This window comes from Capra hircus, chromosome 9 (assembly GCF_001704415.2).
Source record: "Capra hircus breed San Clemente chromosome 9, ASM170441v1, whole genome shotgun sequence".
In the NCBI taxonomy this organism is placed as follows: Eukaryota; Metazoa; Chordata; class Mammalia; order Artiodactyla; family Bovidae; genus Capra; species Capra hircus.
This window is the reverse complement of record NC_030816.1, coordinates 31,882,570-31,908,613: the sequence shown is the minus strand read 5'-3', so window position 1 is coordinate 31,908,613 and position 26,044 is coordinate 31,882,570. Positions and strand designations below refer to the sequence as shown.

At 40.8% G+C, this 26,044-nt stretch overlaps 1 protein-coding gene across 1 annotated transcript in view; it reads right to left on the bottom strand.

Annotated features, from left to right (window-relative positions):
- The window catches only part of PREP (prolyl endopeptidase), a 141,924-nt gene that overhangs the window by 79,348 nt on the left and 36,532 nt on the right, over positions 1 to 26,044 (bottom strand). The window contains exon 7 of the mRNA XM_018053118.1: positions 2,714 to 2,819. Coding sequence (XP_017908607.1) covers positions 2,714 to 2,819 — 106 coding nt within the window. The remainder of the gene's footprint in view (positions 1 to 2,713; positions 2,820 to 26,044) is intronic.

The window sequence follows — 26,044 nt, the reverse complement described above, 5'->3', positions numbered from 1 at the left end:
CTAAACCTTGACAGATACATTCACTAACCATCAATATTTCACAAATATAAAACACCTAGCAATAACTTTAGTAAGAAATATGTAGTTTCCTATATAACTCAGAGGTACAGTCCCAAATAAATGTGAAGATTTACACGCAGTCTTAGTCAAACATATAGCTGGGTTTTGTTCAGATCAAGGCAAAACAATCTTAAAGTTCCTCTAGAATAATTTTTTTTTTTTTAAAAGAGAGAGAACAATTTGGAAAACAATAATTGCTAAATTTATTGAGTGATTACTCTGTGCTGGGTTTTTCACCTAAGCTACACAAAAATTACCTAGAAAACAAAGACAATGGTCTCATAAGTCAAGGAAAGATCAAGTTAGGAAGGGAAGCCAGGACCTGGCATATTCTCTAAGTATCTTCCAACCTGAACATAGCCTTCAGGATTTTTTTAAATGCTTCCCTCTTTCATTCCTCATGTTCATTCATGGCTGCAAGGACTAGAATCTTATTTATGAGGGCCCACTGCACCTCCACACTGCCTTCCTCCTGGAATCCCAATCTCTGCATATCATACCCTCCTCACTAATTTCTCATAAATGCTGAAAACATAGGGCAGAAAGAGGTAGTGGGAAAAAAAAGGTAAGGACCCTAAGCAGTCAGGAAGAAAACAGAGGCACTGGCACTTGCTAAGTCTCATTCAAAGTAGTACTGTTTATTATGAAAGCGGACACGGAAATAGTTCAGAGTGCAAACATGTGGATTTTTCTCTGCATTTGGAGTCAATTAAGCAATTTCTGTATCTTTTAATAACAGGCCTGAAGTGAAGTGAAGTCGCTCAGTTGTGTCCGGCTCTTTGCGACCCCATGGACTGTAGCCTACCAGGCTCCTCCGTCCACGGGATTCTCCAGGCAAGAGTACTGGAGTGGGTTGCCATTTCCTTCTCCAGAGGATGTTCCCCATCCAGGGATCGAACCCGGGTCTCCCACATTGTAAGCAGATGCTTTACCATCTGAGCCACCAGGGAAGTCTACAATTTGTAGATCTTTTGTGTATCTTTTAATAGCAGGCCTACTAATAATTTAAAGATATAATGGAGTAATAAGTAAAAAATGAAAGCAGCGCTCTCTGGAGGAAGACACTGTAACTGAAATTTTTGATAAACTGGACAAAGGCAAAGTCCCTTCTACCATCCTAGGTCCAAGCAGTAAACAGTGGGCAGGACTACAGCACAGTAATATCTGTCAGCTTGTCTAAGATTCGACCTTCCATGCTCAGCTCTGAGCAGAGCTAGACTTGCAACTCAGGTGAGTGATTCTTGAGCGGTGGTGTGCATCTCTCAGAGAATGTAAAAATCCAGGTGGATGTAGTATTCATGAGATCAAAATGGATGTATCTTTTGTTTTATGGATCTTGCTCAAAGAAGTTTAAAAATGCAGTACCCAATTAATAATGTAAAATGGTATATATTTTCTGATCATAACGTAATATAGATAAAATACTAATAATGAGGGAATCTAATCAACAATTAGACATGAATACAATATTGTATATTTTAAAAATTTGTGTCAACTATCTCTGAAATATGGGGCTTCCTATGTGGCACTAGTGATAAAGAGTCCATCTGCCAATACAGGAGACACAAGAGAAGCGGATTCAATCTCTAGGTTGGGAAGATCCCCTCGAGTAGGAAATGGCAACCCACTCCAGTATTCTTGTCTGGAGATTCCCACTGACAGAGGAGCTTGGTGGGCTATAGCCCATAAGGTCACAAAGAGTCATAAACAACTGAGAGACTGAACATACACATCTCTAAAATGTATTTATTTCATATTAACCAGAATATGGGGTAATTGTGACATTATCTGGGTGCTAAGGACTTCCCCAGTGCCTCAGTGGTAAAAAATCTGCCTGCAACGCAGGAAGTCACAGGTTCGATTCTGGGGTCGGGAAGATTCCCTGGAGGAGGGAATAGCAACCCACTCCAGTATTCTTCCCTGGAGAATATCATGGACAGAGGAGCCTGGCAGGCTATAGTCCATGGGGTCCCAGAGTCGGACAGGATTGACGCAACTAAGCATGAGCTCGAGCACTGGGTGCTAATATCCCTGATAGTTTTGGGGTCTGGGAATTCTCAGCACAGTAAATACTGCTATTGAAAAGCTTTAATGCTTGATGATGGTGCTGATATGATATAAATGTTGGAGGAAAACAGCATTTAAAATAAGCCATCTCCAGAATTCGCAACTGGCTAGTCCTATCTTGATACCTAACAGTTTCAGGAAGCAAGTTAAGCTAATCCTACACGTGTGACCAGCACTGAGAAGCTGTCTTATGATCACATATAAGCCTGATAAATTGTCACTGGTGTCTGATCTCTTTCCCATGACAGTCTGCACCATCACACCTAGGCGGTAATAATACTTTACAGATTAAAGGGCCAGCTTGCCTGAACAATCTTCATCTGCAATATAGACAGGATACTTTCTCACAGAGAAACATACAAAAAATATGGTTAGCCTCGATCTACAGAAAAAATGCTAAAGCCAACAAGAGCTTCATTCAATTTTTTTTCATTTTAAGGAATAATATCAAAAGAAAAGATCATAAGACCCGAGATGACGTGATTAAATAGAAGAAGGTTTCTTGGGAAATCAATTAGAAGACCAACATAATTGCTTTTTAATGGGGCTCTCTGGAATAATCATCTGTGTTTGAAAGACAGCTTACCAGTGATGCCGTTGGGCTCCTGATGGAGGTCACAGTACCAGAGTCGGTTTACAGGATCACATCCCTCCCTTATTGACAATAAGACGTAGCGACCATCATCAGATAACTAAGAGGGAAACAAAAACAGCACAGGGAACTTAGCAGAATATATTTTTTGTGAGAACACTGTTACACATTAAGTTAAAAAATTCACTGCTGTATCTTTACTGTAAACTTATGATTGGATAAGAAAGTTAGAAAAAAAGATAACATCAATTTTAACTTATCTTGCAGTTAATCACTTTAACAAAACATAGTGAAATATTTAAGTTGAAAATATCAGTATATACAACTGAATGTCATGACTCAAAATGCCTTTTACTTAACGCCTATTCTTTATAGTCAATAACACTGTAATAATTTTGTATGGTGACAGATGGTTATGGGACTTGCCATGGTGATCATTTATCATAATATATCTGATTGTTGGATCACTATGTCATACACCTAAAACTAATGTAATATTCTATGACAATTGTGCTTTTTTATAAGTTTTTAAAAAATAGTCTATTCTTTAAATGAAAAATACATGCAATCTGTCATTCTGAATATTAATATCCTAAATTTGAATTTCTGTCATGCGTTACACATTTCCAAGGAGATCCAACCAGTCCATTCTAAAGGAGATCAGCCCTGGGTGTTCTTTAGAAGGAATGATGCTAAAGCTGAAACTCCAGTACTTTGGCCACTTCATGCAAAGAGTTGACTCATTGGAAAAGATTCTGATGCTGGGAGGGATTAGGGGCAGGAGGAAAAGGGGACAACAGAGGATGAGGTGGCTGGATGGCATCACCGACTCGATGGACGTTGAGTTTGAGTGAACTCTGGGAATTGGTGATGGACAGGCCTAGCGTGCTACGATTCATGGGGTCGCAAAGACTCAGACACGACTGAGCGAGTGAACTGAACTGAACTGAACACATTTTAAAAGCTGTACTAAATACGTAAGAATTAGTAAAATGGGTGTGAATGCACAAAAGTTCATTTGTGGTTCATAATGGTCATGTTAACAAGTTTCTATTGAATAAATGAACAACTTTTTACATGGGTCTTTAGTCCCCTATACACAAGTCAGAAGAAATAAAAGGCTGTGCTTCAGCAGCTATCTTTTACAATACTAAACAGAAGAATCTTACGTAGCAAAAAGAATCTTGATAAATACTAATGCTACAAATAACACTATTTTGAGTTGTCAAAATTGATATAAATAGTATCAGACTATATATATCCTTTGCAAATAATTTTTTCATTCAATATTTTAAAAATTAATCTATGTTGACACATGTATATTTGCTTCACTGGTTTTAACTGAGGTAAAACATTCCACTCTAGGAAAACACTATAATTGACTCACCTTCCTACACATGAACATTTAGATCATTTCCATTTTCTTTATTTGTGGTTTTCGTCCTTCTTACAAGCAACACTTGTGCCTTCATATACATGTTTCCTGAGGTACATAACTACAAGTAAAACTGCTCAGTGATACAATACGCACAGATTCTACTTCACCAGATGTTGCCAAATTATCTTCCTAAGTGATTTTACTGACTTACACTCACCTATCAGTTATTTTCCACATCCTATTCTGAAGGTGAATTATATGTGCCATCTTCGCTAGACCATGGTACCTAGATATTTGGTCAAACATTATTCTAGATGTTTCTGTGAAAGCGTTTTTCTGAATGAGGTTGACATTTAAACTGGTGGACTTTGAGTACCGCTGATTACCCTCCATAATGTGATGCACCTCAACCAATCAGTTAAAGGCCTTAGCAGAAAAGCCTGATCTCCCCCAGCCAGCAGGAATTCTGCCAGCAGGTGGCCTCTGGCTTCTGAACTGAAACTTTCCTGGGTCTTCAGCCTGCCAGTCTACCCTGTAGATTTTAGAAGTGTCAAGCCTCCAAAATCATGTTAGCCAATTCCTTAAAAACAATTTATCTGTCTCTGCATATATCTTGTGTGCTCCATTGTGTCCACCTCTTTGCAAGCCTATGGACTTCAGCCCACCAGTCTCCTCTGTCCATGGGTTTTTCCCAGCAAGAATACTGCAGAGGGTTGCCATGCTCTTCTCCAGGGGATCTTCCCGACCCAGGGACTGAACCCGTATCTCCTGAGCTGCAGGCAGATTCTTTACCAAGCCACTGGTGAAGCCCCTATACAAACCAACAGGATATTTGTATATCTTATATATATATATAATATATATTATAATATATATAATTATATTGTATGTTAATATGTTATGTTAAATATATAAGTAATTATATATATTATATGTATATAAGATATATCAAATATCTTATTGGTTCTGTTTCTCTGGAGAACTTTAACTAATGCACTTACCAACAACATCTATCCTTTCATTTACTCATAAAATAAATATTTGCTAAGCAGCTATTATGCGCAAGACGTTTTCCTAAGTGCTAAAGATAAACTGGGGCTTCCCAGGTGGCGCAACTGGTAATGAAGCTGCTTGCCAATGCAGAAGACACAGGCGATGCGGGTTCGATCTCTGGGTTGGGAAGATCCCCCAGAGAAGAACATGACTACGCACTCCAGAACTCTTGCTTGGGAAATCCCATGGACAGAAGGAGCCTAGAGGGCTGTAGTTCATGGGGTTGCAAAAGAGCTGGACATGACTTAGCCACTAACCAACAACAGCAATGCAGTGTATCAGAAAATGGTAGATGTCATACTAACCCATGAACAGGCCTGGGTAAGGGAGGCAGGGTGTGTGGGCAGGGACTGCGGTTTTAAATACGGCAGTCAAGGCAGGCTTCATAAGAAGATGTCTTTCCACTGTCTTCTGACTGTCACTGTTTCAGATAAAGTCACTCCTTATGTTTTTTTCCCTATGTATAATGTGTTTTCATATCTGGCTGCTTTTAAGATTTCCTTACTGTCTTTGGTTTTCTGCAAATTGATAATAATTTACTTTAACTGGAGTCATCTCCTTCAGATTTGTTGAGCTTCTTGAATATTTGGATTTGTCTATCTAATCAAATTCATAACATTTTTGGTTGCTTTTTCCTCATATAATTTTTGTATCCCCTCACCCCTACCCTAAGACTTCAAATACATCATGTTAGGTCACTTAGTATAGTTCTACAGTTGAATGAGACTGTGTTTGTTTTTGTTTCAATTTTTCCCCCCCTCTCCATGGCTTAGCTTCAGCATGCTGTCTTCAAATTCACTGATATTTTCTTTTATAGTATCTAATCGGTTATTAAGCCTATGTAGAGAATTTTTTGATTCAGATAGTTTATTTTTCACTTCCAGAAAAATACTTGGTTATTTTTATATTTTCTGTTTCTTTGTTCATTTACATTAACACTTGCTAAAATCCTTTTAAATTTATTTTCATAATTGCTTTTGAAAAGTCCATATCTGTTAATTCTACTACTGTCATTTCTAGATTTGTTTTATTAACTTCTCTCCTGGTTATAAGTCACATTTTCTTGCTTCTTTACACATCTAGTAATTTTTTAAAGTTGGATTTTGAACATTCTGAATGCCATCTGGATTTTTTTTGGGGGGGGGGGTCCTTCTTTAAAAAGTTTTGAGGCTGTTCATTTTACAGATCAGCTTAATCCATTCAAGGCTTATTTTCAAGCTTTGTTGGGGCAGGTCTCCAGTCATACTGCAAAAGCATGAATGGGCCATTCTGGGGTTTTTGCTGAATACCCTGGTTGTTCACGAGTCCTTCCCACTTTAACTGGTTAGAATGTGAAAATCTCCCATTTGTTAAATCTCTAGTAGTTGTCAGCTTACAAGTTCCTGGTGGTTGTTCACAGCTTGAATCATGGAGCCTCGGTCTATGCATGTATGGCGTAACAGTCAGTCTAGGATTCAGGGGGACACCAAGAAGATTCCCAGGACTCTTAGTGGGTGGTTCCCCTCCTTTGGTTTTGTGCCGGCAAGTTCCAGTGGCCTCACTCTTCCTGAATTTGGATCTTTGGACCCCTAATCCAGTGAGGCTGCAGTATCCTGGGGGTTCTTCTTCCTTGTGCCAGAATCAGAAAATTCCTCCAGGCAGAAACCTGAGGCTATCGTAGGAGAACATCTCTCTCACAGATTACAGTCCTACGATACCTGTAGATCAATATCTCCAACAGATGTTTTTTCCATTTTGTATAGTTTTCTACCTGTTTATGGTAGCAGGGCTAGCCCAGTACCAGTTACACTTACGGCCAGAAGCAAAAACTTGTCATTATATTTAACTCATTTTTAATTCTTTATTGGATACATTTTTAGGGTATATTATCATATGTTTAAAATACATAGATGTAAAAATTAATAACGTGTAATTGAGGACTAATTAAAAAGAAAATTTATATGATTCATAAAAAAAACCTAATAATGACATAGTTTTTATCTTATTACACAGTAGGATAATTTAGGGTTTTACTTACTAAAAGTAGCATCAAGCTTTTATTGGAGGAATTAGATTCCAGCTCTCTGGAAATGTCCATCCACTTTCTATCAGCAGGTTTATAAATCAAGTGTCAACTAGGTCTCTTCTGCATTTATAAATTAATCAAAATAGCTGTATGTGTCTAAAACATCCAGCATTTTTAAGCACACTGTATGTTAAACATCTTTTTCTCAGGAAAAAAAAAAAAAAAAAACTTTTAAAGCACAGAGGTAATCGGTACTTGTAAAACAGAAGTGGGATTCCAAGTAAGTATAGTTTGATCAAAGATTCTAGGAAAATGTTTAATGTGGCTGTTCTTTCTTTGTGACATTTTGTCTAAGTTCTGAAGTAGTCTCCTTTCCAAGAAACTGAATCACATTTTCTTATATGAGTTTTGGTCACAAGCTACACAAGAGGCCAAATGATTCAGGTACACTCTCTCTATCTCTGTCTAGGCTTCTTAGAGTATTTTCAAAGATCGTCAAATCGCTTTGGAAAAACTGCATATACGTTTATGATTTCCATGAGTTCTTTTCTCCATCCTCCATCCAAATTACTTGTCATTATGCTTTAAGTGGGTTTCTTGAAAATGAATATCTGAGTTGAAAACTCAATCTAAGAACCTGTATTTTGTCTTTCTAATTGTTATTGCTTCTACATCTTACTTTTAACATTCTAGTTAACTTGCTTTTCCCTTCTCATTTCCTTTTTATACTGTATTAATATAAACTTTTAATTAAGATAAACTTCTTCATAAACTCTTCCCCTTCATTGACTGGTCTGTAAGTTAAATGCTCTTGTTTCTAGTCTTTTATACATTTTCCTTAAGTTTTTCATATACATAGCCAATAAACCAGTGTCTAAATTCAGTTTCACCTTATTTTTAAACTGTCCTATATTATTAAGAATATCATTAGCAACATCACAATTGTCACTTTATTAAACGTAACGGAAAGCAGCCTCATTAATAATATTTCATACTTTTGTTCTCTTGTCCTTTAAACAAAGACAGACTCTTACAGCTTAGTGCTTAGAGTCATGCTACATCAATCATAAATGATGGCTAATTCAGCGGCAGCGATTCAGCCAACAGAATGACAGGGCAGTAAAACTCACTGCAAGAACCACACCAAACCTTCGATGACAGCTGTCTCAAGCACATCTAATGAGTTTTTCTCGGTATTTCTGGCTGCACTAGATGGCTGCAGCAGTTTATATTTAATCTAAGGCAGGAAGTTCCAAGGGAATTGCTGTTGGGATGCCAATTAAGTCAGTCTCTCTTCCTTACAACTCAGATATTTCATAGGCACTAAACAAATATGCTCAACTGCAAACAACTCTGAATTTTCAAATGCTCACGCATTTATAAGTCATTGGTGCCCCCAAAATATATACATTAGGAAATACCTTCTTCCACCAAAATGTAATCAGTAACAATGCATATTCAACCACCGCCTCACATTCAGACTATTTCAAGACAGTTTAAAAAACCGAATTTTGGGAATCACTGGGAGGGGAAGACAAAAATACTGTTGATTGAGAAGGAGACCTTAAATCTCAAGAGCAGAAAGCAAATTTGCTGAAATCCAGATAAAAGGAAAACAGAAAAGCAGAAAGCAGGTCCCATCAGGCCTTCATGAACAGAATAAACTCCAGTTCACAGAACACTGTTTTCCTTTAAACAATATGACATCAGAAGAAAAACCATGTTCTCTGGAATCAATTAATCTCATTCAAACCCACTGACTTTTTGCAACAGGGGTGCAACAATGCTAGCCTGACCGATTATGAAATATGTAATTCTTAAGTTACAGCTTCCTTTCACTTTATGTCCATATAATGTTAAGCAAATTTTCCTTAAGTCAAAATGATTTTATTTCATGAAAATCGGCCTTTTATATAAATAAATTTTAACAAAAACAAAATTCTAAGAACTACTGTAAATAAAATATTTACATTTGTTGATACTAAGTCCACTGATTATATTTCAAACAACACCAACAGGATGAAAGCTAAAACTCTTTACCATTCTTACTACTGACAATTCTTTTTAAAAAAAGTGTATTTCCCTTTAGACACAAGTTACCTTGACAATCTAATTGTATGATGTCATTTGTTGAATTTGGTTAAAGATCTTTAGAAAATGCTAATGAATACAGACAGGAATCATATCTATTGATGTTATTAATATCTAATAATATTTGTTGATAAAAGTATCTGGAACAAGAAAAATTCAAATGTATAAAGAATGTGGTATTCACAGAAAGTGTGTTGGTCATTCAATTAGGCCCAACTCTTTGTGATCCCATGGACTGCAGCCCACCAGGCTCCTCTGTCCATGGAATTCTCCAGGCAAGAATAACTAGAGTGTGTTGCCATTTCCTTCTCCGGGGATCTTCCCGACCTAGGGTTGAACCTAGGTCTTCCACACTGCAGGCACATTCTTTACCATCTAAGCCACTAGGGAAGGTACAAAATATTTGGCAATCTGCCGGTACTTAGCTATTCATTATCCATAACCAGATGACCTTGAAAGATAAAAAACAAAGCCAAAAGCCATCCTCCCTTGCTCTGGGGTAGATGAGGTTGAAGATAAAACTGTCATAAATGGGGCTGGTTTTAACAGGAGAATCCACTGCCAGGTAACTTTCCATCCCCTTTACTGAAGACACAATTTAACATGTGCCACCAACCACAGGCATCTACTATTTAGGGGACTCAGAGCTGAAGCTGTTTATTCAAGCAACATTTACGGAGAGTCTCCTGCAGCTGAGCCAGGCTCTAGAACACACAGGTCAGAGCAGGACAGGGCTTCGAGATCGAGGGCTCAGGTGGGAAAGTCAAACACACACATTCACGCACAGATATAAAGCAATACTCTAAATACTAATACTGGAAATCTAACAGGGAGGGGTGCTGGAAAGAAGAGGGAGATTGGAAAAGGTCTCAGGGAAGGAATGGTCTCTAGTTCTTTAAAGAGAAGCAGAATTTCTCTAAAAATGGCTGCTTGATTTTTTCCATTCTCACAACAGCTATGATGGCATAGTCTCTGGTTCAGAGAGCTATACCTAACATACTCATTCTTAAGTACACACCTCTCAGACAGCAGCATTCGTCGTGGACGCGGCAGCCTGCTGAAGCACTCGTTCCCCTAGCTGCACGGTGCTGGGAGCAGACAGCACTCAGCTGAGAACCTCAGGACCTTGTCCTCCCAAGGACATATTCTTCTGGGTGCATGCCACATGCAGAGAGAGGTACAAAAGCCCAAATCCCTCACTCCTAGTTAGGCAAATGCTGAAGGGCTAATAACCTAGCTGATAGGCAGTGGCAGCCCACTCCAGTATTCTTGCCTGGAGAATCCCATGGATGAAGGAGCCTGGTAGGCTGCAGTCCATGGGGTCGCAAAGAGTTGGACATGACTGACCGACTTCACTTTCACTTTTCATTTTCATGCACTGGAGAAGGAAATGGCAACCCACTCCACTGTTCTTGCCTGGAGAATCCCAGGGACAGGGGAGCCTGGTGGGCTGCCGTCTCTGGGGTCGCACAGAGTCGGACACGACTGAAGCGACTTAGCAGCAGCAGCAGCAGGAGCTCCCTGTAGGGCTGGCCGAAGCCCTTGTCATGACTTACTCAACTTCTCCCCCTTCGACCTCCACTCCTCACCATCAGTCAGTTCAGTCACTCAGTCATGTCCAACTCTTGGCAACCTCATGGACTGCAGCATGCCAGGCTTCTCTGTCCCCAGCATAGGCATATGTTTTAAAAGCACTCCCACTAAACCAAACCTGTGATACCATGCAAGGCATCATCTCACCTGGTTTCTCATCTTGACATATTTTATACTATTCAAAGGAAACCTTCTAAAGTGGTGGTTTCTGGTTTTGAAGAGGGACACCCCGTCAATAATAGCTGCCATGTACATTTCCAATTATCAAAAGGAGGGGCATAAAATATGGGGTTATCAGACTTTATACTTTCATCAAAGAAGCCACATTAATTCACTGAGAAAATTTAACTGTGTGTACTGTGGTATTAAGCCGAACCGTGAACTTCCTGATGTCCCAGCTGGTTTTAGAAAAGGCAGAGGAACCAGAGATCAAATTGCCAACATCCTTGGATCAGGAAAAAGCAAGAGAGTTCCAGAAAAACATCTATTTCTGCTTTATTGACTATGCCAAAGTCTTTGACTGTGTGGATCATAATAAACTGTTGAAAATTCTGAGAGAGATGGGAATACCAGACCACCTGACCTGCCTCTTGAGAAATCTGTATGCAGGTCAGGAAGCAACAGTTAGAACTGGACATGGAACAACAGACTGGTTCCAAATAGGAAAAGGAGTACGTCAAGGCTGTATATTGTCACCCTGCTTACTTAATTTCTATGCAGAGTACATCATGAGAAACGCTGGACTGGAAGAAACACAAGCTGGAATCAAGATTGCCGGGAGAAATATCAATAACCTCAGATATGCAGATGACACCACCCTTATGGCAGAAAGTGAAGAGGAAATAAAAAGCCTCTTGATGAAAGTGAAAGAGGAGAGTGAAAAAGTTGGCTTAAAGCTCAACATTCAGAAAACAAAGATCATGGCATCCAGTCCCATCACTTCATGGGAAATAGACGGGGAAACAGTGGAAACAGTGTCAGACTTTATTTTCTTGGGCTCCAAAATCACTGCAGATGGTGACCGCAGCCATGAAATTAAAAGACGCTTACTCCTGGGAAGAAAAGTTATGACCAACCTAGACCGTATATTCAAAAGCAGAGACATTACTTTGCCGACTAAGGTCCATCTAGTCAAGGCTATGGTTTTTCCAGTGGTCATGTATGGATGCGAGAGTTGGACTGTGAAGAAGGCTGAGCGCCAAAGAATTGATGCTTTTGAACTGTGGTGTTGGAGAAGACTCTTGAGAGTCCCTTGGACTGCAAGGAGATCCAACCAGTCCATTCTGAAGATCAACCCTGGGATTTCTTTGGAAGGAATGATGCTGAAGCTGAAACTCCAGTACTTTGGCCGCCTCATGCGAAGAGTTGACTCATTGGAAAAGACTCTGATGCTGGGAGGGATTGGGGGCAGGAGGAGAAGGGGACGACAGAGGATGAGATGGCTGGATGGCATCACGGACTCGATGGACATGAGTCTGAGTGAACTCCGGGAGTTGGTGATGGACAGGGAGGCCTGGCGTGCTGCGATTCACGGGGTTGCAAAGAGTTGGACACGACTGAGCGACTGAACTGAACTGAGGCAGTAATATTTACCAAGGACACCTTTGACAGACATCACACAAACTATTCAATGGTGTATATATTTTATACTTTATTCTGTTAGACTCACGTGTGCTGTTCCAACACACACGACTCAATACGTTCGGGAATACAATCCCTACAGTCAGCTGCCAGCAAACGTGAAATTTACAAATCAGCAGGAACCAGGACAAACCTCCAGGGAATCTAGCCCCAAATAACAGGTTTTTACGAAATTTCGTCAGTGAATACCTCATGGAGGTGTCACCGTGATCCATTCAGACCAGAGTCTGGGTCAAGCTGCACTGTGTTCACAAGAAGTCAACATTTCTACCACTAGCTCATTTGAGGCTTTTTTAAAAAAATAGGAAATCAACAGAAATAAGTGTTAAATTAAACTAATACACTGATAATAGCAATTTCTCTAGAGAACAGGATCTTTGTATTTTATTTTAAACAATAAACTTATTATTACTAGCACAAAAATCCTGAAGTAGATGAATCTGGTTATTTTTAGTCTCAATATAGTAAAAAAAAAAAAAAAAAGCTGGGCTTTCCAGATGACCCGAAAGCCAGCTTTTCTTCACGCACCTCATATTAACAGAAAATTGACAGATGATCACTTCTTAATGTTTTAAACTCTCAACCTTAATGTTTTAAACTATCTCCAAACTGTCTTCCAAAACATTAAGACACATAACTAATATTTACATATATATAGACTATGTGGACTTTCATCAAACTTATTATGCTTTTAAAAAAAAACGCTCGTAACTGTTTTATGCTAGAGCTTCTGGACTCCATGGTTATATCAGTTCAGCTCAGTCGCTCAGCCGTGTCCGACTCTTTGCGACCCCACGAACCACAGCATGCCAGGCCTCCCTGTCCATCACCAACTCCCAGAGTTCACTCAGATTCACGTCCATCGAGTCAGTGATGCCATCCAGCCATCTCAGCCTCTGTTGTCCCCTTCTCCTCCTGCCCTCAATCCCTCCCAGCATCAGAGTCTTTTCCAATGAGTCAACTCTTCGCATCAGGTGGCCAAAGTACTGGAGTTTCAGCTTTAACATCATTCCTTCCAAAGAAATCCCAGGGCTGACCTTCAGAATGGACTGGTTGGATCTCCTTACAGTCCAAAGGACTCTCAAGAGTCTTCTCCAACACCACAGTTCAAAAGCACCAATTCTTTGGCGCTCAGCCTTCTTCACAGTCCAACTCTCACATCCATACATGACCACAGGAAAAACCATAGCCTTGACTAGATGGACCTTAGTCGGCAAAGTAATGTCTCTGCTTTTGAATATGCTATCTAGGTTGATCATAACTTTTCTTCCCAGGAGTAAGCGTCTTTTAATTTCATGGCTGCAGTCACCATCTGCAGTGATTTTGGAGCCCCAAAAAATAAAGTCTGACACTGTTTCAACTGTTTTTTTCCCATCTATTTCCCATGAAGTGATGGGACTGGATGCCATGATCTTCATTTTCTGAATGTTGAGCTTTAAGCCAACTTTTTCACTCTCCACTTTCACTTTCATCAAGAGGCTTTTTATTTCCTCTTCACTTTCTGCCATAAGGGTGGTGTCATCTGCATATCTGAGGTGATTGATATTTCTCCCGGCAATCTTGATTCCAGCTTGTGTTTCTTCCAGTCCAGCGTTTCTCATGATGTACTCTGCATAGAAGTTAAGTAAGCAGGGTGACAATATACAGCCTTGACGTACTCCTTTTCCTATTTGGAACCAGTCTGTTGTTCCATGTCCAGTTCTAACTGTTGCTTCCTGACCTGCATACAGATTTCTCAAGAGGCAGGTCAGGTGGTCTGGTATTCCCATCTCTCTCAGAATTTTCCATGGTTACGTAGTCTTGTGTTATTAACCAAATATTCATTGACATGACATTTCTTTATATATTTTTTTCTACTTAGAAACCAATAAGAAGAGGGTGGCGGAAGTTTTTTTATAACTTGAAAGTACATGTACTTTTTCAAATTGAGAAAAGTCTTTTACATATTACCACAAAGAATTAATTATATGTATAAGAAAAGTACACTAAAAAGCAGTGAGACTTAAAATTGCCTGAGAAGTTTAACAAAAGGAGTGAGAATGGATTTTAATAGCATTTGAGAGCTAACCATGTTCCTCTCAGGGCAAAAAATTATCAATTTTATTTCATAGACTCTTTTGGATTCTTTTCATAGTAGTTGTGAATCATAGCAACTTCTCTTTAATATTATGTATGTTTCCAAAACATAATCTAGGAAAACTTTCAAATGTCAAACTAATCACCCAAAGGGATGGCTCTTCATTTATGGGACTCATTATGGATTTGTTATAAAAACAGGAGACAGTATCAGCAGCACACACACAGGGTAGTCATTCATAAGCAGCGTGATGAGCACTGACATAGACGTTTCGAATGGGTGGTCCTGAAATCAGCTTTCCCAATACTGGGTGCTGCCACGGCAAGGAGGGAGAGAAGAAATAAACCCCAGCACTTGATAATATGTTGTTGGGTATGCCAGAAACAGATATACCACAACATTCTAAGAAAAGAAAACACATTCAAAGTAAAATGAACAATGGAGGTCTCAACATGTTATATAGTCCCTCCTTCTCATCTACCTGACTGTTTCTCTGGCATGTAAGCTTGGTTATATAAGAATCAACTGTTCTCTTTTCTCCCCTACTGAGCTGTGGGGGGGCGGTGAGGGGGGGGTGCGGGTAGCTGAGAAGCTGAGAAAAGTGATGATCAACAAATCCAATTTTCTAAGGCAAAAACAATTCTCCCCCATCAGGAGCTGTTTCATGAATTCAGAGCAGTGCCCCCTGCAGCCTTTCTCACATCCAGGTCTTTAGTTTGGCTTCCTGCCTCCCCACCACACTCTGCCCTGCGCGTCCAGCAGCATGATGGAGCTTATTGCTTCATGCAGTGCCAGTGAAAGAGAGGATGAGAGCGGTGAGCCTTGGACACACATGGTCCGATCACGAGTACCCCTGGCACTGAAACAAGGACCGCTTCTCCTGAGATGACCAGACGGAATCCGTCTTCAGGAGCCAGGGAAACTGCACCCCCCGGGACAGCACAAGGGGACGAAGGGCCACCAACCAGTACATATGCCGGCAGCCTCAGGTTCAAGTACCAAAGTTAAGGTCAAGAGGACAAGGGTATCCTTAAAATGACACACAAACTGAACATGATGGGAAATCTGTCGTGGGTCACCCCGCACCCCAAGCCTCTCTGTAAACTTAAAACTGTTTATTTAGTGTAGTTTACTACAAATATCCTCCATCAGGGCCAGAGCCTGCCCATCTCTGCTCCTATGTACCACTTGCCCCTGGCACAGTGGTGGACCTAGGGTAAGGGCTTCCAGGTATTTGGGGAGTAAATACGTGAACTGCGTTGATCAGGAAGAGAGCCGCCGAACAGTTAATGCTCAAGCCCAGAACTATCCAACAAGAAAGGGGCAGGTGAGGCAGAGTTTCCTGAGGAACACTGGACTTGACTGTGCTTGCCCTATAGGGCTATGCCAGGCACACCAGCGTCTGCAGGATCTTTATGTGCATGAACCTCAGCAGAAGGGGGAGTACAGAAATGCACATTCTGAGCACCCACAAAGAGTTAAGCATTACGTAATGATTTTACATGTTGACATATGTGTAAAATATATAAACGTTTACACAAACACAGCTGACCCTTGAGTAAGATGACTCTACTTACACACAGATTTTTTTCAACAGTAAATACAACAGAGAGACAAAGCCCAGGATTGGTTGAATCTGTGAATGTAAATAGTGGACATGGAGGAGCCACATATATAAAGTTTTTAAGTTATTAGGATATTAACTTAATAATCTGATTAAGTTATTAGGACCCTTAACCCCCACACTGTCCAAGGGTCAGCTGTATATGCATATCTTAGTTACTAGGGATCACAGTGAACATATGAAGATGGTTTATGCAGACATGTGATAAACATTAAGATCTGTATTTGTTGTTCAGTGGCTCAGTCACGTTCGACTCTTTGTGACCCCATGAACTGTAGCCCACCAGGCTCCTCTGTCCATAGAATTCTCCAGGCAAAAATACTGGAGTGGGTAGACATTTCCTTCTCCAGAAGATCCTTCCAACCCAGGGATCAAACTCATATTTCCTGCTTGGTAAGATTTTTTACCACTGAGCCACCAGAGAAGCCCAAGGGATTACCTTTGTTAAAAAACAAACCTCCCCCACTCCTAACTTCCCCCAAGAATAGGTACAACAGAATTAGGTCCTCAGTGTAGGATTCAGCTGTATATCACAAAGAGGCTGGGAATTTTCTCTTTAGTCCCTGCTAAAGGGATGTGATGTGTTTTCAGAATCTATACTCCAGAGCACCCTCTGCTGGGAAAAGTGTCTCAAAATGCTTGCTTTGTGTGCACGTGTGTTTTTAATGCTCTACAAATCACTTTAAAATAGATTTGGGGTGGCGTGGGGTGGAGGCGTGGAGGGTGTCCAAAAGAATCTTCTAAAACTTGTCCTTTTTTACCCTCCCACAACCCTGCCCTCCAACAGAAACCCCACAGTCTACCTTACATAATAACTGACATCACTGTCCCTCCAAGCCAGATGCCAGGTATGTTTCATGTTACACCCAGGAGGCATAAGGCCTCTGCTGTTCTGTCTGTGATCCCAGCAGCAGGAGGTGTGCAGGGACCAAGGGCAGAAGGCCTGGGCTGGCAGGTGAGGAGGGCAGTGCTGAACACTGCCTGCACATCCAGGATGGAGGACCGGTGGACATGGGTTCCCCTGGAACAAGAGGCACCGGGAGGGCAGCTGGTAGGTAGCTCCAGGCACCTGGAAAGGTCCCTGCTGAAACAGGATGGAAAGCAGGGGTGGCAGAGAGACAGGAACCTCAAGGGCATCCTGCTGAGAGGAGAAGTTTGGGGGAAGGGATGATGATGGCCAAGGTCAGCCAGAATTTAAGGTCCACACGAGGGAATGTGTGGTTCCAAAGTCCAGAGGTTCCCAGAATCGAAGGATCTCACTGCAAAAGGAGGCCACAAAGAGCTGGTGCCCAGGTACCAGTCATGACTGAGAGCCACCAGGAGACAGCGACAAACAGCTGCAGGTGAGTAAAAGTTCCCATTCCCTTCTCCAACTCCTCCCACATTGGCCACCGGAGAATCTAAAGCACCATGTACAATGAGGGGAGATAACAGGCAATCCTATCATTGCTCAGAATGGCCACTCCCCTGCCCCTCAATTCAGTTCAGTCGCTCAGTCATGTCCAACACTTTGTGACTGCATGAATTGCAGCACGCCAGGCCTCCCTGTCCATCACCAACTCCCAGAGTTCACTCAGATTCACATCATCGAGTCAGTGATGCCATCCAGCCATCTCATCCTGGGTCATCCCCTTCTCCTCCTGCGCCCAATCCCTCCCCAGCATCAAAGTCTTTTCCAATGAGTCAACTCTTCGCATGAGGTAGCCAAAGTACTGGAGTTTCAGCTTTAGCATCATTCCTTCCAAAGAAATCCCAGGGCTGATTTCCTTCAGAATGGACTGGTTGGATCTCCTTACAGTCCAAAGGACTCTCAAGAGTCTTCTCCAACACCACAGTTCAAAAGCATCAATTCTTTGGCTCTCAGCCTTCTTCACAGTCCAACTCTCACATCCATACACGACCAAAGGAAAAACCATAGCCTTGACTAGATGGACCTTAGTTGGCAAAGTAATGTCTCTGCTTTTGAATATGCTATCTAGGTTGGTCATAACTTTTCTTCCAAGGAGTAAGTGTCTTTTAATTTCATGGCTGCGGTCACCATCTGCAGTGATTTTGGAGCCCAAAAAAATAAAGTCTGACACTGTTTCCACTGTTTCCCCGTCTATTTCCCATGAAGTGATGGGACTGGATGCCATGATCTTTGTTTTCTGAATGTTGAGCTTTAAGCCAACTTTTTCACTCTCCTCTTTCACTTTCATCAAGATGCTTTTTAGTTCCTCTTCACTTTCTGCCATAAGGGTGGTGTCATCTGCATATCTGAGGTCATTGATATTTCTCCCAGCATTCTTGATTCCAGCTTGTGTTTCTTCCAGTCCAGCATTTCTCATGATGTACTCTACACAGAAGTTAAATAAACAGGGTGACAATATACAGCCTTGACGTACTCCTTTTCCTATTTGGAACCAGTCTGTTGTTCCATGTCCAGTTCTAACTGTTGCTTCCTGACCTGCATACAGATTTCTCAAGAGGCAGGTCAGGTGGTCTGGTATTCCCATCTCTCTCAGAATTTTCAACAGTTTATTGTGATCCACACAGTCAAAGACTTTGGTATAGTCAATAAAGCAGAAATAGATGTTTTTCTGGAACTCTCTTGCTTTTTCCATGATCCAAGGATGTTGGCAATTTGATCTCTGGTTCCTCTGCCTTTTCTAAAACAAGCTTGAACTTCACAGTTCACGTATTGCTGAAGCCTGGCTTGGAGAATTTTGAGCATTACTTTACTAGCATGTGAAATGAGTGCAATTGTGTGGTAGTTTGAGCATTCTTTGGCATTGCTTTTCTTTGGTACTAGAATGAAAACTGACCTTTTCCTGTGGCCACTGCTGAGTTTTCCAAATTTACTGGCATATTGAGTGTAGTAGCACTGTCACAGAATCATCTTTCAGGATTTGAAATAGCTCAACTGGAATTCCATCACCTCCACTAGCTTTGTTCATAGTGATGCTTTCTAAGGCCCACTTGACTTCACATTCCAGGATGTCTGGCTCTAGATGAGTGATCACACCATCATGATTATCTGGGTCGTGAAGATCTTTTTTGTATAGTTATTCTGTGTATTCTTGCCACCTCTTCTTAATATCTTCTGCTTCTGTTAGGTCCATACCATTTCTGCCCTTTATCGAGCCCATCTTTGCATGAAATGTTCTCTTGGCATCCCTAATTTCCTTGAAGAGATCTCTAGTCTTTCCCATTCTGTTCTTTTCCTCTATTTCTTTGCATTGATCGCTGAAGAAGGCTTTCTTATCTCTCTTTGCTATTCTCTGGAACTCTGCATTCAGATGCTTATATCTTTCCTTTTCTCCTTTGCTTTTCACTTCTCTTCTTCTTCTTTTTTTTTTTTTTTACTTTATTTTACTTTACAATACTGTATTGGTTTTGCCATACATTGACATGAATCCACCATGGGTGTACCTGCGTTCCCAAACATGAACCCCCCTCCCACCTCCCTCCCCACAACATCCCTCTGGGTCATCCCCGGGCACCAGCCCCAAGCATGCTGTATCCTGCATCAGACATAGACTGGCGATTCGATTCTTACATGATAGTATACATGTTTCAGTGCCATTCTCCCAAATCATCCCACCCTCTCCCTCTGAGTCCAAAAGTCCGCTATACACATCTGTGTCTTTTTTGCTGTCTTGCATACAGGGTCATCATTGCCATCTTTCTAAATTCCATATATATGTGTTAGTATACTGTATTGGTGTTTCTCTTTCTGGCTTACTTCATTCTGTATAATCGGCTCCAGTTTCATCCATCTCATTAGAACTGATTCAAATGTATTCTTTTTAACGGCTGAGTAACACTCCATTGTGTATATGTACCACAGCTTTCTTATCCATTCATCTGCTGATGGACATCTAGGTTGTTTCCATGTCCTGGCTATTATAAACAGTGCTGCGATGAACATTGGGGTACATGTGTCTCTTTCAATTCTGGTTTCCTTGGTGTGTATGCCCAGCAGTGGGATTGCTGGGTCATAAGGCAGTTCTATTTGCAATTTTTTAAGGAATCTCCACACTGTTCTCCACAGTGGTTGTACTAGTTTGCATTCCCACCAACAGTGTCGGAGGGTTCCCTCACTTCTCTTCTTTTCACAGCTATTTGTAAGGCCTCCCCAGACAGCCATTTTGCTTTTTTGCATTTCATTTCCATGGGGATGGTCTTGATCCCTGTCTCCTGTACAGTGTCATGAACCTCTGTCCATAGTTCATCAGGCACTCTATCTATCAGATCTAGTCCCTTAAATCAATTTCTCACTTCCACTGTATAATCATAATGGATTTGATTTAGGTCATACCTGAATGGTCTAGCAGTTTTCCCTGCTTTCTTCAATTTAAGTCTGAATTTGGTAATAAGGAGTTCATGAGCTGAGCCACAGTCAGCTCCTGGTCTTGTTTTTGTTGACTGTGTAGAGAGCTTCTCCACCTTTGGCTGCAAAGAATATAATCAATCTGATTTCGGTGTTGACCATCTGGTGATGTCCATGTGTAGAGTCTTCTCTTGTGTTGTTGGAAGAAGGTGTTTACTATGACCAGTGCCCCTAGTAAAACTAAAATTATGTTTCAGTCTGACCATCCCCCACTTTCTTCCTGCCCCTTCATACTGCCTCCTTCCTGTTTCATCCTCCAATTCCCAAGCAACCACTGATTGGTTTTGTGCCATTATAGACTAGCTTGCATTTTCTAGAGTGTTATATAAATGGACTCAAACACTGTGTACTCTTTCTTTTCTAGCTTCTTTCATGGAGCATAATTTTTCTGAGAGTCATCCCTGTTGTTAGGTAGATCAATAGTTCATCTCCACAGTGGCGTACCCACTATGGAAAACAGTATGAAAGTTCCTCAAAAAAAAAAAAAAAAATTTAAAAACAGAACTGCCATATGGTCCAGCAATACCACTCCTGGCCATATATCCATACAAAACTATAATTCGAAAAGATACACACACCCCAGTGTTCACAGCAACACTATTTACAATAGCCAGGGTATGGAAGCAAACTAAATGTCTGATAGATCAACACATAAAAGAAGATGTGGTGTTTATATACAATGGAATATACTCAGCCATAAAAAAGGAAGAAATAATGCCAATCGCAGCTACCTTAAAATTATCATGTGAAATCAAAAAGAGAAAGATAAATATAATGCATGATGTCATTTATATGTGGAACTTTTCTACAAAACAGAAACAGACTTATAAAGACAGACTTGTGGTTGTCAAAGAGGGTGCAGGTGGGGGAGGAAAGATAGACTGGAAGTTTGAGACTAGCACATGCAAACTATTAGACATACATGTAACTAGATTACTTTGCTGTATATCAGAAAGTAATACAGCAATACTTCAATAAAATAAATTAAAAAGAATAGTTCATTCCTTTTTACTGATGACTAGTGTTCCATTAAATGGATGTACTGCAGTTTATTCACTCATGCACTTGTTGATGGATACTTGGGTATGTCCAGTTTGGGGCTATCATGAACAAAGCCACGATAACTACTCATCTCTAAGTCTTTGTTATGGGGAAAAAATATAATCAAGAAGAGGGAACAAATCATACCTACTCCACCTGTTAGTCCCCCATGTGCTCATGAAACCTAAGCTGGGCAGAGGGAGGCAGGAAGTAAACTGGAGCCCTGGTATTCTGTTTTGAGCTGCAATGAACCTTTAGTAGGGCTCTCCTAGCGGCTCAGCAGTAAAGAATCCACCTGCAATGCAGGAGCCTCAGGAGACAAGGGTTCAGTCCCTGGGCTGGGAAGACTCCCTGGAGGAGGGCATGGCAACTCACTCCAGTATTCTTCCTTGGAGAATCCCATAGACAGAGGAGCCTGGTGGGCTACAGTTCATAGGGTCTCAAAGTCAGACACAACTGAAGCAACTTAGCACACATGCACAGACGTTTTTTAGCATTTCTAATATCATAAAGTGTACAGAAAGCTATGGGTTCTGCCAAGTGGTAGACACTGTCCTGGGGAAAGATGCTGTTCTGGTCAACAGAGGGAAAACCAATGCTGCTTTGTGATAGTAACTTAATGGGCAGCTCAAGGCAAGAAGGACCTATCCGTGCAGAAAGGCAGAGGAGGTCTCTATGAAGGAAAGAGATGAGTCATGAGATGGCATCTAGGATATAAAGAGAAGTCTTCAGATGACCTGGAACGCAGCAGCCGAAATGGAGGAGGGTGGCTCAGCAAAGAAATTCAAACACCTCCATGCACTCAGATGGCCACCTGCCCACATGTACCTCCAACCACACCCACAAAGCCCAAGGCTCCAGGAGACTATGAGATGTTGTGATAAACTCTCCACTCATAGATTGAAAAAGGGCCCTGAGGAAGCTTAAGAAACACACTTGGAGAGCTGATGTGATTTGCCCAAGGCCACACAGACAGGACTAAAATTAAAATCTCCTGATTTGTGCTCCAGTCCACCCCTGTCACTAGAGTGACGAATCCTCCAATAAGAGACGTTGTCAAGTGTATTCACAAAACACTAGATTCAAAATGACAATCCCCAGTGGTTCAGATGGTAAAGAATCTGCCTGTAATACAGGAGACCGAGGTTCGCTCCCTGGTTCCAGAAGATCCCCTGGAGAACAGAATGGCAACTCACTCCAGTATTCTTGACTGAAGAATTCCATGGACAGAGGAAATCTGGTGGGCTATAGTCCATGGAGTCACCAAGAGTCGGACATGACTGAGTAACTAACACAAAAGGCACTATTGAAAAATAAAAGTAACAACCACAGCGCCTGCATTTGGAGTGTGGTTATGATTGGGACTACTGCTTTCCTCTAAGATGCAGGTCACTAAATAAACACTGTTGGAAGACTTCCCGGTGGCCCTGTGGTTAAGACTCCATGCTTCTACTGCAAGGGGTACAGGTTCAATCCCTGGTCAGGATACTAAAAGATTCCATATGCCACAAAGTACAGCCCCCAAAAAAATTTTTTTTAAAGGAGTTGGGGGGGGGTGTTGCTAGGAAACCATCCACTTCACTTGCAGTGAACACCCTGAGCAATCTCTGCACCACGCATGGTGCTTCTGGTCCAGCCGGAAGTACCTATAGCACACCTGTTTCTTGGACTGTCTTGGGATTTATCACATTTCATTGACAGGTACAAGAAACTTCCACACTGAGACTTTTTGCACAACCTAGATTTTTCTAACCTGGAACTGAATCATCAATTTAGGGTAGACCTGAGGCTTCTGTAGGCTCAGAACTATAGCATCTGTGTTTAAGGGACGAAGGTATTCTTTCCTGTAGCCAGAAGTTCCTCTCAGCAGGACCTGCCCAACTCACTCCCGCCACTGAAAGGGTGACATCTAACAAAATCCCTCAAGCAGCTGGAATACAGCTTAATAAAATCTACACGCAGTTTGTGTCTACTAAGCCTACCGGTTTGCTTACGACTTCCTCTGCACAATCTGCTCATCAGGGCGCTCATCCAGCACAAAGTTCCTCAGGACTCGCTGGACACATCTCATGAATTTCTGTTTTTCTATTTAACAACTTCATTTATTGCTTTTGCGCAATACAGATGCAGCTCTCCATTTACTACCATTCTTTAAATGGTCATTCCTGCTGTTTCCACATGACCTCTTACCTTTTGTCAAGGGAGGCAGAGGGCATGCTGATTAAGAAGATACAGGTGGTTTGTCTAACATCCCCAGCAGGCAATTCCAACCATGGATTTGCAAGCTAATCATACTCGCAGGTATTTTGTCTATGCAATGAAATGGTCACTGCCCTCTAAAGGTTATGGTAAAGATTATACTAGATGAACTACACAGAGTGAATACCTACTGAGTGAATGGTAGAAGGACCACCCAAACTATTTAAATTTGCTTTTCCTTTCAGTTGCCTAGCCACAGAATGGAATATATATATATATATATATATATGATGCGAATAAGATATGTCATGACTGTATTTTTAAAAACTGGCTACTAATAGCATTATTCACAACTGCGCTGTGGAAACACCCCAAGTGTACTTACAGATGACTGGATAAACAAAGTGTAGTACATGTACACAATTGAATATTACTCACTTTTTAAAATGATGGAAACTCATGCTATAACATGGAAATAAACCTTGAAGATCTTATGCCAAGTCTTTGCTCAGTTGCTTCAGTCGTGTCCGACTCTTTGCGACCCCATGGACTATAACCCGCCAGGCTCCTCTGTCCATGGGGATTCTACAGGCAAGAATACTGGAGTGGGTTGCCATGCCCTCCTCCAGGAGATCTTCCCAATCCAGAGACTGAATCCAGGTCTCCATCACAAATGGATAAATTCTATATAATGACATTTACACGAGGTACCTCAAGCAGTCAAATATATAAACAGACAGAAAGTAGAATGGTGGTTACCAGGGCCTGGGTAGAAGAGGGGATGAAGAGCTATCATTTAATGTGTACAGAGCTTCAGTTTCATAAGATGAAAAAGTTCTAGAGACAGATAAGGGTAACGGGTGTGCAATAATGTGAACACGGTGCAACTGTACTCTATAAATGATTAAGCTGATAAATTCAGTTGATGATTAAACTGATAAATTTTATGTTAACTATACTTTACCATGATTTTTTAAAATGAAAACGAACAAAAAAACTAGCTGCTTCAATTCAATGCTAGTAAAGAGATGTGAGCAATGAGTTACATGTGTATCAGTGAAGATTGTTTAGTTTAGTTGTATTTCATTGCATCAATAAAATAATTTTACCTTTATTAAAATACATCTGCTATAATGTTTCTCTATCAACATCTCTCCCCATAAAAGGTGAAAAGAAACACATGAACTAACATGACATTTTCTGGGGTAGTATATTTACCTTAATGTATATCAGTTTATAAATAAACACCTACTATCTGCAGAATGCAGAGGCCTTAGGTATGAGGAGAAGCTGGACCAAGATGAAAACTTGGTATGATAATCTACAAAGAGTCAGAAAAACCACAGAAACAAATATGTGAGAAAAATGACAACAGTAACTACACAAGAAAAGCTTGCAGGATGGGAAGTTAGGTGGGGAAGACAAAGCATGAGAAAAGGGCATAATTTCAGGTGATAACATATTTTACTGTAAACACATTGTGTTAAAGTCTGGCAAACTTTTTCTAGTAAGGGCAAGAAAGAATTTTCAGCCTTTTGGGCCATGTGGCCTTCTGTGGCAACAAGTCAACTCTGCTATTATAGCCTGAAAGCAGCCCCAGACAGTAAGGAAACAAATGGGTGTGGCTGTGCTCCAAGAAAACTTTATTTACAAACGCCGGCAGCAGGCCAGATTTCACTCGAGGGCAACAGTCTGCCAACCATAGTTCTAGAGAAACAAAATAAATAAAAGGACAATGTGGAATACAATGGATTAATGAATGAGGACTGAAATACCATGGGCTTCTAGTCTATCCCCCAGTGAATCAGACCCATGTTCAGAAGTTCACACCTAAAATGTCCCTTTCATACCAAAGTTCTAACTATATCCCAGAGAAGACATGAGAGGCTCAATGGACTAAAAAGTTTCTAGTGAATTGCTCACTCCCACTAAGAATGGGATGATATAGCCCTCCTATAGGAAACACTAAGAATGCTTTTATATCTTAAAAAATATATATTTCATATATATATATATAAATGAGCTCACAATAGCCTAATTCTTACTCTAAGTATTTCTAAGTGTTTTTTAACAGCTGATTCTCAAGATGCAGAATAAAATCTGGGAAAGTACCTACAAAGATGTATCACTTTAAGAGAGGCTCTTTCTTATCAAGAACAGGAGGGTATGAACCATCTTTGAGATGTGTAAATATCCCAAAGACACATATTTGAATATAAAAACAAGTAAACAAGAAGCATGAAGAGCACCG